The sequence below is a fragment of the Schistocerca piceifrons genome, chromosome 5 (genome assembly GCF_021461385.2).
Source record: "Schistocerca piceifrons isolate TAMUIC-IGC-003096 chromosome 5, iqSchPice1.1, whole genome shotgun sequence".
Lineage (NCBI taxonomy): Eukaryota > Metazoa > Arthropoda > Insecta > Orthoptera > Acrididae > Schistocerca > Schistocerca piceifrons.
In genome coordinates, this window is record NC_060142.1 from 373,530,926 (window position 1) to 373,547,361 (window position 16,436).

At 42.2% G+C, this 16,436-nt stretch overlaps 1 protein-coding gene across 1 annotated transcript; it reads left to right on the forward strand.

Annotated features, from left to right (window-relative positions):
* The first annotated feature begins 815 nt into the window (after positions 1-815).
* Positions 816-14,001, forward strand: LOC124798636 (putative beta-carotene-binding protein). The gene is made up of 6 exons (XM_047262120.1): positions 816-924; positions 6,182-6,277; positions 6,414-6,552; positions 8,172-8,308; positions 10,234-10,386; positions 13,439-14,001. The coding sequence occupies exons 1-6, from the start codon at positions 867-869 to the stop codon at positions 13,675-13,677; spliced, it is 822 nt and encodes a 273-aa protein (XP_047118076.1). The 5' UTR covers positions 816-866; the 3' UTR covers positions 13,678-14,001.
* Positions 14,002-16,436: the final 2,435 nt, after the last annotated feature.

Consider the following 16,436-nt stretch of genomic DNA (forward strand, 5'->3'; position numbering starts at 1 on the left):
AGCACACTGCCTTTCTGTGAAATGTGAGGTGGCGCTGTAGCCGAGTCAGCTATACATATGACCAGTTACAACCTCAACTGTACATATGACCAGCAGCAATATCACAAAAAAATCGACGTATAGCACATCCTCTTCGAGAGCGAAAAGACGGGACTGTTCTTTTACACAGCATTTTGATCAAAATCACTCGTCTGTGGAGCACATATTCATGGAAACGACCCACCTGCTCAGTATTTTCTGCGTGACGGGGATGATGTAGACGAAAGACAATAACTTCGGGTTCGATTTCCCGCATTATGACTCTGGAACAAGCTGTCTTCGAGTACAAATAACTGCAAAAGGCTTGCCATAAGGGAAAATAAGTTTTCTTGGAGAGCCGACCACAGTCACCGTTTTCGTTATGCCCTAAACGAGGTTCGTTGCGCATTATTTCATTACACATAGTGAGCTGAAGACGTAGTACAGCAGTAACAGGTCCACCTTTGGTGGCGTATCAACAGGACACTACGTAGGTCAGCCCCTTGCCATGGCAGAGAGAACATTGAAACGTAGGACGCAGAGGGTGCCAGGAGGGGTCTGAGGCGTCGGGAACGGTCCCCTGTCCCCTGCTGCAGGCGGGTTCCCTCTCCAGTGGGCGAGGCTACACAGCTGCGCCTAGCGCAGTGGCGGGGACTGGGAACTGTCCTACGGCCCGAGAGGGGGGAAGCGCAGCACTTGCTGAATGGTATTAGGCGAAAGTGTGTGCGTGTGTGCGTGGTTTTTTCCTTTTTGTTTTCACTGTTGGCTCCGTCATTCTCGCGGGTATATATGGGCGGACGCGCTCTCCATCGGCACCGTTCGCTGCCAGCACCAGCACCAGCACCACCATGCAGACCACAGCCGGAGTGCTCCTCGCCCTGGTCGCCACCCTCGCCGCCCGCTGCGGTGAGTACCGAGTGCTGTGCCACATCTGTTTACGTTTCATTAGCGCCCAGGCTTCTTCCTCTGCCAGCAGTGACACCGCGTTTCCATAACTTAACAAGCCTTCCTGCCAATATCGTGTTGTGCAGTAAGTTTTCTGTTCTTCGTTACTTACTCTCTTTCGAAACCTCACTTCACATACTATTGTTTTCCTCCGTTAATCAGCTTTTCTGCAGTTTGACTTGTCTGAATGGCGCGAGGCAGAGCCACTGGTGTGGTACCGCCACGTGCGCTCCAATTTCTCTGGCTCTTTCTCAAGAGCCGCTGCCGCCGAGCACGTTGACATTCCCGAGCTCTCGCACTTCTTGTACTTTTGTATGACCTATCATCACGACAACTGATAAGTGTTATAGTCATCCAAACTTAATAGTTTAGCATCTTGAGCCTTTTATGCAAATAGCTTCAAAAATATACCTTGAGGCGCCGAAATAGTGCCTCCACTTACTTTGATTCAGATATCGGTCTTTTCTCTTTCACATTTTTTTATTTTCTTAGACTTGTGTAAAACTTATTAACTACTTTCAAAAGCCTGGAAGTGTGATGCACGCCGAGGTACTAATGGAACGTAGTTAATTTTTGGGTCCTGAGGCACAAGTGGAGGAAAATTCTAGAAATGGTTTTTCGACCTCATTTTCAACTGAACTTCGTAAGAGACCGTGTGGTTCTGTAGAAGGGAGGCTACCACCCTTCTATCAAACAATAACCTACATTTCAATAAATTTTCAATAACAGTTGTTTAATGGTACTAACATTAATATCGCACACAGAGATGTTACATAAAACACAAATGTATAACTGCACAACGTCAAACACCGACTGGGAGCAGCTGATATGTCAACTGCGTTCGGTTGCTTCACGTCAGATACTAAATTCTGTTTCATGATTTGCATCTCGTATATTTGTACTTGTACAATGAGAAACTAAATTCTTAAACACTCATCCCATTCTGATGAACTGAATGTAATTTCTTTAATAAATTTGGTGTCACGCACATATTTCATTAATATCGGTATCCATATCTCACTATCCAGGCGTCAGTTGCAATTAGTTTTCCTGCGTCGTAAAGTTTTGCTACTAGAAACAGCAAATATTCAGCTTCCACAACATAGAACTACACATAATGAAACACATTTTCATTTTGATATTATATGCTAAGATATTGTAACAAACAAATATAAAGTGTAAAATTGCTGCTCAAACCCAGAGCTATGGGGAGCTATATCATTACGACTCTTCGCTGTCATAGTGAAATGCAAAGCGAAAGTATCCTCCTGTTTTTTGAAACTTCCTGGCAGATTAAAACTGTGTGCCCGACCGAGACTCGAACTCGGGACCTTTGCCTTTCGCGGGCAAGTGCTCTACCAACTGAGCTACCGAAGCACGACTCACGCCCGGTCTCACAGCTTTACTTCTGCCAGTATCTCGTCTCCCACCTTCCGAGTTCGAGTCTCGGTCGGGCACACAGTTTTAATCTGCCAGGAAGTTTCATATCAGCGCACACTCCGCTGCAGAGTGAAAACTCATTCTGTATCCTCCTGTTTTTTGTTTTTTAGTGCCAGCACAGTACAGTTAACCACGGTGAATCATGTTATCCCTTGTGCATGATATCCTACAAATTACAAATAGGGATTGTTGACCAGACGGAGTAAGCCCGTCCGAACCGAGTTCATTCCCTGTCGGAACCTGCGCTACCATCTTCTTTCTAAATTCTGTGTAATCCATAGCTTCTAGAAGAGATTCTAATTATGTGAGCAGCGTTATGTTGCTCATGGCTGCCGCCAGCAAAGCCACTTTTTCTGCCTACTCTTTCTCCACGCAGTGTGCAGCTTCACACGGCAAACGCCCACACAGTGATGTCTTGTGGACGCGAAATTGCTTTCTATCTGCTAGAGAGTGTCAAACTTGCCAGAGTAAGGAGATATAGATGTAACAACTGTTCGCGCTATGTTTATTTCGGAATGAGAACATCGACTATATATTTCTTTTTGTACCTATGTATGTACAGCCCACTTTTGCAATGTGTACAATATTTTGCTCTCATCAAGTTCATTACGTTCACTTTTGGCAATGTCTGAATTTCAATAGATGTTCTAAAACATCATAGCGTTCGTCACCAACCAACTAGTCCACACATTGCTCAGTTTCCTTAGCAATGTTTTCTGAATATTACGTGAAGTTGCTTCCTCTGTTCTAGAGTGTTCCGAACTCTCGACAGAAAGGCATAGTATTCACGGAAAGCACTTTCACAAGTTTTATTTCGGAATACAAACTTCGATTTGAGTGATATTTTCTGTGGTGTGCTGCATTACGTTCAACAAAAAGTCTATTTTCTGACGGAGGAATGCACCAAGAAGCAACGTAGTTTAACGCTCCCATCCCGTTCTTGACATTCTTAGTGGTATAGCCCTAACTATACGCAATGTGACGAAATGCGAAAGTTGACTCACAACTTGGTGAAACGTAAAGAAACAACAACTTCTTTACATTTCTTGGCTAAATATCGAGGTAGTTCCGCCATAGGTAAACCATTTGGACAGAACAGAGGCCAGTGCAATGTCTTTAGCCCAACCTATCGAGGTCCGCTTCAGCAAAGATAGCTTATTGGAATTACAATGGTATTTGTTGTTATATAAGAGACTGTCACCATACTACAATCAAAATAAAGAAATTATAACGGCTTTTTAACACAACAGTGTTAAAACTTTCTGTTTCTAATAAACCTTCCTGCACAGAGCGATTAATTCATTAGCCAAGGTTAGGTAAACAAGTTGCCTTTCTAAGCTACGTTTAGACTCGAAGGTCAGTTTCATCAGTTAATGTTGACGGAATGCTGTCCATTGTACTAGATAATCTTAGCTCGTCAGAATGAAACTGTAGATTCCAGGTGACAGGTGTCGTGCTTAAACCGTGGGTAAAGACTTGCAAAAAATCGTAGCGAAACGTGTAGTCCTATCCTATCTACCGTATTTGTACTAGCGCGTTGCGTAAGCCAGCCTAACGACCTTGTTCTGAAACGTTTACATTTTCACAGTGTTCTTGGTTTGAGAAGTACAATTTAAGTCCACAGTTTCTAGTCGGCCAAATAATATCGTCGAGGCGGATGCTGCTACTGCGCTGCTCATAAACCTTAACGCACAGCGCGCTAGCGTGCAAGGCTAGGAAGTGAGCCGGAACCGGATCGAATTCACACGGCGGTTAACGACCGTGGCTGATCCGCCGGCCAGCCTCGGCTTGTTTTCAGTCGGTTTCTCACGACGCTCATTTAGGCAAATTCTTGGCTACTGCCCAATTCGCACCTCAGAAAAGAAGACAAGCAAACATTTAAAATACGATCGCACACAGAACAAAGTTTATACAGTTCATATACAGGTTCCGGACACGGCTTCCCTCCTATACATAAGTGACGACAGAAGTGGCATCCGGCTGCAAAATCAAGTAAAAGAAATTTCTCAAATCTTGAGGACAGCACAGCCCTTTCTAGAGCGGATTAACACGAAGAACAAGTCATATGGTGTAATACTAACATATGGTGTAATACTAATCAATGCGATCTCATACCTTCTGTGCTATATTAAATTATTTCTTAGTTCTTCTTTCTTCCATGGATCAGCTACAAAATGATATCACCTTACCGAAAACTTGTTTAACATTTCTCATTTGCATCGTATCACTGATCTCTCACACACACACACACACACACACACACAAACGCAGAAACGGTCGGCTAGCATCAGGACTTCGACAGTTTTTGAATTCATCTTTCAGTCCCCTTGGCCTGTCAGAAAAACCAGAGTCTTCTTCTGACTACAATGAATGCGTTTTTGAGCTCAAGAAAATGTAAAGAGTTTAGAATTATTCGTCACAGGTCTAGGGCATAGGGTTTTACAATAAGTATCATGAAATTATGATAGGTTATTGAAGGAGGACAGTTACTTAAATACAGCTAATTTTTACCACGACTTACTCTGTATGAAATAAATAGTCCTTGACTTTGTCATATGATTTATTTATGCAGTATTCATTAACTGAGGATTTAAATAATTGGAATTTAGTCACCTCTTTAACCTCCATGGTCAGTTTATTGTACAACTTAATCCCCTTATAAAAAATGATGTTCTTCTGCTCTTTGTTTGTTGGCTCCTGGTAAATGTAAATTTAGTCTGGCTCTTATTCCATGTTCGTGAGTGCTGCTGTTTGTTAGATAATTTCTAATGTTCTTCTTGGTGTACATAAAAGTTTGGTAGATGCATTCAAGTGATGCAGTTAGAACACCCAGCTATTTAAACATATCTTTACAAGGAGGTCGATTGCTATTTTTGTTTATTATTCTAACAGCCTTTATTCGTAGTTCGAAGACTGTGTCCATGTTTTGTGAGAAAGCGAGATATTTCTTGGTCTGGTAGGATTTTCTTATACTTAATGTTATCCCCTGGTTTTTACCAAGCATTGGTATTGATGTAATTGGTAATGACTGCTCAGAGTTTAGTTCAAGACACATCTTGTCAACTAGAGGCCCTGACTCCGTAGTGCTCGCCACAGGATTACTAATCTCTGACGCGACACATGTTTAGCGGGCGGGAATGGGCTGAAGTCGCTTCCTTTAAACTTGTCCAGTTGTCCAGTGTGTTGAATAGAACTTCATTGCGCGTTAAACGTCGATTCGACTCCTTTTTGAACGTTTAGTAAGCTTTATAGTTTATTTTCCAAAAATTTGCGTCGCTTATTGTGAGTCAAAAATGGTTCAAATGGCTCTGAGCACTATGGGACTCAACATCTTAGGTCATAAGTCCCCTAGAACTTAGAACTACTTAAACCTACTTAACCTAAGGACATCACACACAACCATGCCCGAGGCAGGATTCGAACCTGCGACCGTAGCAGTCCGGCGGTTCCGGACTGCAGCGCCAGAACCGCTAGACCACCGCGGCCAGCTTATTGTGAGTCCCTGTGGTAGCTGTTCTAAGGAAAACATCATCACCGAGAAGGGATCAGTAACACTACACTCTGTAGCGCTAATTCCTTCCATGTGGAGCTGCTCTTCTCTTTTCATTCTGAAAGAAAAGTTTTTTCTCACGTTTTCTAGGAATACACAAGTGAGACAAATAAAAATGGAAACGAAAAATGAGTTTCATTTCAGTGTTCTTGGAAGATTTGTTGGTCATTGCCCTAATTGTAATAAGTTACACCGTTCGAGAGAACTGACGAACTTCTCACTTTGCAGCGGATGGGGGAGTGCAGACGTGCAACGCTTCGTCACCGGACTTCCAGCTGTGCGTGCGCGCTGCCCTCCAGCAGCTGATTCCGGAGCTTGCGTCAGGTCAGTAACGAACAGGCCAGCTGCTTTTACGTATCCGTCGCTCCGCTGACCTTAAAACTTGTCATGTGGCCATAGCAACCCGAGTTATCCGAATGTCCCTACGGCCGTGGTAACCGCTTATTCCTGTGTGTTGCAGGAGTGCCAAGCATCGGAGCAGAAGGTGTGGACCCTCTGCGTGGTCTGCCGCCCATCGTCTACAGCTCGAACGGCTTCAAAGTGCAGCTGGACGACGTCTCCATCAGCGGTCTGTCAGCGACCCTCATCAATGACGTCAAGTGAGTCGCCCAGACACACTTCCTCATAACACTAAACAACTGAACAGACGATTGGGAGATCCTCCTAAGCCGAGCGTAGTTTCACATGTCTTGCAGATTTGAATGAATTAAATGAAGGAATTAAATGAATGAATTGAAACTAAAGGAATAGGTCACTAACTACAGCTGGTGCTCTAACCCTCTTACTTGTAGTTTCACTGTTACAGACAAGATGAATCTCGGGTTGCTTTCTTCAACAAGGTTCCTGCCAATTTTCTTTCACGTTCTTGTCAAAGTGAATAAGTTAATCATTCCTAATAACTAAGCGTATCGTAAGACGGCATAATCAAAATACTCGTTAACTATAACAGGTGTCAGTGTCAAAAGAGGTCTACTCTCTAATTCCGAAAACACTCACAACCACCAAACAATCGGCACTTAGAATTACACGCATGATATATTTCTGTTTGCGTTTCCCATTTGTTCGATGTAGATAAATTCGAAATAAAAGCAATTGATAAAACAGGAACTGGAGGTGAATAACTATGCAGATGCAACAAGGACTACATTGTACACTGATTCGAATACACAGCATTCTAACTGTTCCATTGGTAAAACATTGTATTGTGCAGATATTGTACAATGATCGACGTTGTAGAGAGTCAATTGCGCTCGAACGATGGGATTACGTGGAAAGTATTTTGATGAAAAATGCTAAATGGAGTATATTTTCAGAGCTATATAAAAATATTATATACTTCATTAGTACCGAAACGTTTCCAAGTGAAATAATGGAAAGATGGAAGGTAACTGACTGAGGCCCTGTCGACTGCGAGCTTGTTAAAGGATTGCAATCTCGGATTTGGGAAGGATAGGGAAGGAAATCGACCGTGCTCTTTCAAAGGAATCTTCAACGATTTAGAGAAATCACGGAACGGCTACTTCTGTATTTCAGCTGCTATCCTCTCGAACACGAATCCAGCGTCTTATCGAAAAGCTGTATGAGGGGCAGCATTTCCTCTTGCACTTAGCATGATCAGTCCTTACTTATGTATCACGTTCTCGCACTTATCTAGCGGAAAAGTTATTTTTCCTGATGGTTCCGCAGATTCAGTAATTCACCTAAAACGGCATGGCTCCATTCATTGTGTATTTAAGAGGATACGGAAAAAACCTTTGAGTTACTATAGAAAATGCTTTGTTCTGTTTGGACAGACCAAATGAAGTAAGCCTAAGACGTGTCGCGTAGCTTTGATTGTTAGTCAATACCCTACTGACTTCCAGCTTATTAGATCCATTTCAAGAGCTCCGTAAAAGAAGCGGCAGTAAACAATACAATGCAACATTTAGCTAATCAGCGAACAAGTTCTTTACATGGAAACCACTGAGCAGAACGAAAAGCGCTAATATATATTTCTACTCCAGAAAATTAACAACAATTTATTAAAGAGGAGTGTACGTTAATTGTCATCTTTCGTGCTTTTCTATCAGTAATGGAAACTATTTAAGCAATAATTTAATCAGTTCCGGTACATTTCCCGTTTTATGCAACACAGTTGCATCTCATGTAGAAATTGTTTATTATTATTGTTCTTGTCCAAAATGAAACGCGTTTGCACGTATTTATATTTTACTTACAGTGTGGATCTGAATTCGAACACAATCCGTATCCAGTCAACAGTCCCTGGTCACATCACAGCGACTGGTGTCCAGACTACCGATGCAGAGATCATGGGCATTCCCCTGAAGGGAAGTGGTCCATTCACGATTAGTCTGGGTAAGTATAATGACATAATGATCCCTGATAGACTCCTCAAGACTCGTGCGACACACAAGTAATATTATAATGGAAATCAGTCAGAGTATCACGTAAAGCGTGCAAGTGAGAATTTTTCATGTAATTCAGTAACGTGCAAACACACCACTCTCTCATCCAACCCAATCAAGTTCCCTCGTTCGCATTATTTCTGCATTTTGAAAGAGAAAAAAGATAATTGTAGAGTCAGGAAACACTCATTTTTTCATGTTTACACGTTAGATGTACGCAGTTATAAACGATTGAGGAAAGTTGTTCCTTATTTCCTAGCTGTTCATCTCCCTTGCGGTTAACCATTACTCACACTCTCTTATGGTAGGTGTAACAACTAGAAACAACAAAACGCTATCGGTAAACAAATGATGTACCCTTTTCCCTAGGTTCAACTACTGAACAAAGGAGCGGGTGAGGAGAGATCTCTGAATGCTAAGTTAATGGAAATATATTAAGACAATACATATTTCACAACTAATTAAAAGCTGGATTACGTCATGCCTTAATTACAAAAATAAAGGAAGATAGGCCCAAATTCAACACGTCCTAGACCCTAATGTCATTAGGACAGATGACCAATCAATTTCGCCATTCTGTTCAGTTTTCAGTAATAAGGAGATATGATGACTGCGCTCTCCTGAAAAGGTTCTCACTTCTAATGAGCTTTTATTTCGTCTATGTGTGTACTATCTGGTTGACAAATGTCACTTGCAAAAAAGGAATAAACCTGGCATTTCGCCAACTAAAGAAATAGGATTAATAGATACCTCGACGTTGTAGTCTGAATCCTGCACGGTTTTTAATTCAACGAGTATGAAACAGAGGTGGCTTTTGGTGTACTCAATGTGTTCACCGTCATGAAAGCAGAAACAATCGGATAAATACCTCATTTAATGACGCTGAAATGTTTTTGGCCTCAGACACCTTTTTTATATTTTTTTGTTCAGTATACCAGCTTCTTCGTCTTAAAGTATTGTCGTTTACAAGGGTTAGCACATCTGCCTCAGAAATACAGTTGTCGAGTTCATGAGTCCTTGTACGACTACTTTCTGTTGATAGCAATTCTTCGAGATTTCCTATATGTACATATGCATCCACTATATTCCTGAAGCCACCTTACGGTATGTGGTAGAGTGAATTTCTAGTACCACCACCGTTGCCCTCTCTTCTGTACTGTTCACGAAGGGAGAGTGATGAGATCGACTGTTGGTAAACCTCTCGTGAACTCTAATATCCCCGATTTTCTTGTAGTAGTCGTTTCAAGAGACTATGTGAGAAGAAGATATATGTTATCCGACTCTTCTTGGAACATACGCTCTCGGAATTGTAACAATATACATCTCCGTGATCCATGACGCATCTCTCGCAGCGTCTAGTACTGGAGACTGTTAAGCATCTCCGCATCGTCGTCGCACTTGCTGCACGAAACCGTTACGAATGTCGCAGCTCTTCATTAGACGCTTACTATCTCTTCTATAGGTCCTACTCTTTAAGGTCCGTAGACTGAGATAGTTAACACCTACAATTTCGTTTACATTTTTGAGTATTTACCAAGCAGTATTAGGTCAGTTGTACCAATAAAGTAATTTCTTGTTTCTCATCATTTCTGTTCTTTACTGCAACCTCCAGATATTTATACTCTTCTGCTTCTTCAACAAGTGTTTGTTAGTTTTCAAATGCACTGCATTGTCATTAAGTGATATTGGTCACATAACTGTCTGATTACACGACTGTTTCGATAAATTACGATTAAGAAATGTGTACATATAAAACTAAAGCCTGTAAATATAAGATATAAAGTTGCAGTTTTCTTCACGTACGAAATTTGTGAAACGTTTCTCTGGAGAGATTCGCAGTGTGTTTTTAAGCTAACTTAAGACTCTGGTTTACAGCCAACCCTTCTGTGGCCGTGACGCTGACGGGAGCTCCCAGCGCCGGTCCAAATGGCCAGACGTACCTGCGGCTCACCTCTGCCAGCGCCGCCATCGAACCCGGAACCCCCACCGCCGACATCAAGGGATTCTTCCCGCAGTTCCCGCCTCTCGGTAAGAAGAAGCCAAAGTATCTTCTTGTACAATAGAACAGCATACTGCCACATGTCTAATATTTTCATTGTGAATAGAAGCAGCATCCGTACGTCAGGACTGTAGATTAGAAAGCTTCACTGACCATACCGTTCCATTTGTGCAGATAGTGCACCACAGAGCTCGTAAATATTTAGTCACATTTACGTAACCTCAGTAGCTGCTGTAACACCAATAGCTGCTACCCAAAATGATGACTGAATAGCAGAAGGGAACATAGAAATTTACGCTCTATTAAGATTTCTTTATCAAACAAAAGTATTTTACATTCAGAAACAGTGAAGCAAGGTGGTTTCATTAAAACTATGTATTTTTTGGCGTCGTAGCAGAAGTGATGCCGCAGAGGTTGCTCTAATAATTTTATGTTTCCTGATGATGATCATTTGGATCGAAACCTGTAAAAAATGAGGGCTTACTTTATCACCAGCTCTTAGTAATGCATAAATGTTGCTTTCTTTACAGTAGACGCATTACCTGGTAAATATCGTTCCTGGAAAGTAGCTCAGTAATTCCAGCAATGACTACTTCACCCAAGTGTTTATTTAGCGCTGCGATCTTTATTTCTCTTTTTCCCTTAGTTACCTGTCCGCAGTATATTTGACAATTAAAAAATAAAAAATGATACTTTTAGCCAACAAAGATATTTATATTCCAGTTGGACTCTGCATTAGTAACTCAGCACACCCAAAACAGATCCCACACTTTCTCAGCGCTTGGTGCATTTGCTTCCGACTCTTGGAGGTGAGCCACAAACAGATCACAGGATTAACGACCGTTCACCTGGTACACCGGCCGCTCTGAGCGTTACTCTTAACCAGTTTCCCAGTCCTATCTGCTCCACTTTGCTTCACAGAAAAACAACAGACAAATACTGGAAACACAAAAAGAAAGTCAAAATCAAAGATATAATGGGGCGATAAAAAAGTTTGAGCACGTTGCTGCAGCACACATCCAAGCGAACCTCCTATGTGGGAATGTAAGTATTGACATGTAAGTAAAGGATTAGTGTGGGATTCGTGTCATTCTGACTTGATTGCCGTAAATGCGAGAACGTGAACTACGACGACGTTAGCCGGCCGCGGTGGCTGTGCGGTTCTAGGCGCTCCAGTCCGGAGCCACGCTGCTGCTGCGGTCGCAGGTTCGAATCCTGCTTGGGGCATGGGTGTGTGTGATGTCCTTAGGTTAGTTAGGTTTAAGTAGTTCTAAGTTCTAGGGGACTGATGACCACAGCAGTTGAGTCCCATAGTGCTCAGAGCCATTTGAACCATTTTTTGAACGACGACGTTATTACTACATGCATCCAAACAGGACCAATGTTCTGTTATTCTTTTCTTGGCTGCCGAAGGACAAACACTGGTAGACATCCATCGGATAATGAAGAATGTGTACGGAGCAGCATGTGTGTCGAAAACCGTCGTTCTGTAATGGTGCGCTAAATTCAGTAATGGTGCTTCATGATAGCGCACGTCCCTTGCACACGACCCATATCGCAAAAGTCGTAACGCATTCATAACGCCATCTCAGGTGGAAAACACTCGAGCTCCCGCCCAACATTCCTGATCTCTCCCCATGCGGTTATGAAACCTTCGGTTTTTTAAAAAAGGCCTTGAAGAGCCGACGATTCCTCTCGGATGAGGATGTTCAGCAGGCAGTTGCGGACTTCTTCAGGCAACAGGACAAGGTGTTTTACCAAACATCTGTCTTTGGAATGATTGTCTCAATGCTCACGGTGATTTTGCGTGACTGGGATACCGATCTTGGATTGTAAGGCATTCGAAAGGAAGGCTTTTTCTTGCCCCATACAAATGATTCACACCTTACGGTATATGACAATGCAGCGATAGTAATGACTTCCAGTCAGAGAAACAAAATAATTACTAGGTATCATTTATTTGATCCCATTTTAAGTTCTACTGCTGCAGAGTACTAAAGTCATTTTATACTGTTAAAGCTAATTTACTGCAGTAGTGTTCTGTGCCAACTATATGAATTTGGAAAAACAGAAAAGTAATACTTAAAATTCTCTCGGTCAATACAGTGCTTCACAGCAAAAATGGAGGGGGATGCTAAAGCCTATGCCTGATATCTCTGTCACAACTCCCCCCCCCCCCCCAACCGCAACGCTCCGACTTCGTCCGCGACGAACGAATCTACATCAGTAGCAGTGTAATAAATAACAAATGAACCTAATTTTCTCTGATTTTTCGCATATATACATCGTTGAAAATACTTCAAGATTTATAATATGAGCACACACAATGGAATAAAATCCTGCAATACTTTGGATTCAGACACGTCGTTATTGAAAGTTAAAATTGAGCAGTGTTATTTGACGACAGGGTACTTGGAGTTACAGAGCTAATTCTACTGCCCTCTCTGTGGTTGAAAGAGTTCCTCTCTGCCGTCGAGGCGTTGACAGCAACTCAGTTCATGTGCGTGTGTTTGTTCACGAAGACCTTATTCATATTTCTCTGTCGGGCCTTTCGTAACAGTAACTGATTAAGGGTGGACAAAGGAAAGAAGACAGAGTACTAGAGACAGATTGCGGAGAAGTTGGGCAGCAAATAATGCCTGCAGTACCGTGTAGTTGTCTTTAACGGCTTTTGTCGAATAAAAAACAATTGAAATGACTACTGTGTCTGCTGTTATGTTCATTTAGTGCAGTTGTCAATACAATGTCTTATTAGCGTAACAGATAGTAAATTAAGCTCGCACAGACGGCGAGTGGTAATTTCCGTCTGGTTAGAAATACTTTAACAGCTTAACGAGTATCGCCGGAGGATGGTTAACGTAACAACTAGGGCTCACAATAAGGAAACTGAGTGCAGCAGGAAAGTAGGAAAACTGGATATTATGCATCTGCCCACGGCCAGCGCGGCGCATGGCAGAGTGGCCGGCCTCGGGTTTCTTAACTCGATCGACCGGCTCCGCGCCGCGCCGCGAAATGCCAGGCGAGTGCAGGCAACCCGCGCCACGCCGCGCCCGGGACTGACGCGAGTTGTTGCCCTTGCAGAGGCCGCCGCCAGCGCCTTCGCCAGCGTGGTCGCGCCGGACGTCGTCCAGAGCCTGAAGCCGACGTTGGACAAGTGGCTAGGAGGCGTCGCCCTGCAGCGCGCGCAGGCCGTGTTCAGCTCGGTGCCGTACGACACGCTGTTCCCCGGGCGCACGCCCGCCGTCGTCGGCCTGTACAGGGCCGTGCCCGCGCTGCACGCGTTGCCGCTGCCGCTGTCAGCGTTCGCTTACCACAAGTAGGCTGGCAGCGACCACTGCACGGTCCCTCAGAGGGGCGCAGCAGTACAACTATTGCTCACATTTTCTGGTTCGTCCAGTTAACACCTAGTATTTTTATTTTCCTCATTCAGAATGCATCTAGTTTTCCGAAAGCAGTACTTCACTCTTCAGACTAACACTGGACAGAAATGAAAATATTCTTTTTCCCCGGATCATTCAGTGTATGTATGGGTCAGTTATGGCACACTATGTATTTTTATGATCCCACGTTGTGATATTGTATATTCATTAAAAACTATTATTATGTCCTATTATTTACTGTAATTAATAGTTACCAATAAATGAAGTACATGGCTAAAGTACATGTCTATTATTCACATTAACACCTCAAAATCCCTTTCAATCCAAGATGACAATCCAGTTTTCTATTTGTTGACAAATTATATCTCTTTTTAAATTTAGAAGCGCTCCATTACTTTCACTTTAACTACATTCATTACATACTGGACCCTAAACTTAAAATCACAGACAAAGCAGTCAAAAACAAAACTTTTACCATTTATAACAACAGCAATACGATATTAAATAACAAATTTCAATATTAATTTCATCACTTATAAAGAAAGAACAAATCATATGAAACACTGTTCAGTCCTTAATTATTAGTATAAGGAGAGCAATGTATTGGGAAAAGTGTAACACAACAGAATAAAAGATGGAACGTGTAGATTACATGAAAGATCAGGAAATGTGACTGATATCATAGGAAATGTGAGACACGTTATAATCAGATAATTGAAAAGCCATTGACAAGCGACAAAAAATCTGAGAATCTAACAAGATTAAGGAAAAAGTAAAGGAAATCCATTTGAGATTACATCACTTGTTTAACGTAAGAGTTCCCAATCTCGCTAAGTAGCATACATCAACATCTTCACAGTACGACTTCGTATTCTACGAAGGGAAAAAAGCACACTTGCAAGTTATCAGCCATAGCAATCGGTCCCAGATGAACTTTATTTTTCCTATCAGTGTACTGACTGGTCTGATGCAGCCCGCCACGAATTTCTCTCCTGTTTTCTCTCTGAGTACCACTTACCAGCTACATCCTCAATTATTTGTCGGATGTATCCCAATATGTATCTTCCTTTGCAGGTTGCACACTCTACAGCTCCATCTAGTACCATGGAAGGTACTCCCTGATGTCGTAAGAGAAGTCCTACCATCCTGTCCCTTCTTATTCTCTGTGTTTCCCATATATTCCTTTCCTCGCCGACTCTCCGGAGAACTTCCTCATTCATTCCCTAATCAATTCACTTAATTTTCAACTTTCTTCTGTAACACCACAACTGAAATGCTTCTATTCTTTCCTATCACAGCTTTCCCATACTCCACGTCTCACTGCCGTAAAATACTGTGCTCCAAATGTACATTCCCAGAAATTTCTTCCTCAAATTATGGCCTGCGTTCGATATTAGTAGAATTCTCTTGGCCAGAAATGCCCTTTTTGATAGTGATAGTCTGCTTTTGATGTAATCTTTGCTCCTTCCGTCATTGGTTATTTCGCTTCCTAGGCAGCAGAATTTCTGAACTTCACCTATATCGTGACCATCAAACCTGGTGTTAAGTTTCTAGCTATTCTCATTTCTACTATTTCTCATTACTTCCGTCTTTCTACAATTTTCTCTCAACCCATACTCTGTACACATTAGACTGTTCATTGCATTCAACACATCCTGTAATTCTTCTTCACTTTCGCTGAGGATAGCAATGTCAGCACCGAATCGTAACATTGATATCCTTTCACCATATTTAATCCCACTCTTAAACCTTTCATTTTCTGTGGCCATTGCTTCTTCGACATATAGATTGAACAGCAAGGGCGAAAGACTACATCCCTGCCCGACACCTGTTTTAGCCAGAACAGTTCTTTCTTAGTCTTCCACTTTTATCGTTCTCTCTTGGTTCTTGTAAATGTTGTATATTATCCGTATTTCCCTGTACCTCACCCCCATTTTTCTGAGAATTTCGAACATCTTGCACCAACGGACTTTGCTGAATGCTTTTTCAAGGACGACAAATCATTTGAACGTCTCTTTATTTTCTTCAGTCTTGCTTCCATTATCATCCGGAACGAGAGAACTGCCTCTCTGGTGCCTTTACGCTTCCTAAAGCCAAGCTGAATGTCATTTAACATCTCCTCAATTTTCTGTTCCATTCATCTGTATATTATTCTTACCTCCAACTTCGATACATGAGCTGTTAAGCTGATTATGTGATGATTCTAGCGGCAGTCGGCTCTTGCAATTGTCGGAACATTATCCACACAAGATAATTTTTTTTTCCGAGAGTCTGATAGAATATCGCCAGTCTCATACCTTCTAGAAACCAACGTTTAAATTCCTTTTGTTGCCACTTTCCCCAATTATCTTAGAAATTCCTATGCCTTGTTCTCTATCTCTATTGACCTACCTAAGTCTAATTCTGATAAAGCTTTTCTAAATTCTGAATCTAATACTGGATCCCCTATGTCTTCCTCATCGACTCCTGCTTCTTCTTCTATCACGTCATCGTATAAGCACTCCCTCTCATAGAGGCCCTCCATGTATTCTTTCCACGTATCCGTTCTATCATATGCAGTAAACAGTGGGATTTCCATTGTACTCTTAGTGTTACCACCCTTAATTACACCGAAGCCTGTTTTGACTTTCCTATATGCTCAGCGAGTCGCCCAATGTCCGAGAGTAACTACTGTACAGAGGTGTGATAACCACAGCCCT

Coding starts and splice junctions, on each gene's coding strand:
- LOC124798636 (XM_047262120.1), top strand. CDS start 867: ATGCAGACCACAGCCGGAGTGCTCCTCGCCCTGGTCGCCACCCTCGCC. Junction 925..6,181: donor CACCCTCGCCGCCCGCTGCG/GTGAGTACCGAG, acceptor CTCACTTTGCAG/CGGATGGGGGAGTGCAGACG. Junction 6,278..6,413: donor GATTCCGGAGCTTGCGTCAG/GTCAGTAACGAA, acceptor TGTGTGTTGCAG/GAGTGCCAAGCATCGGAGCA.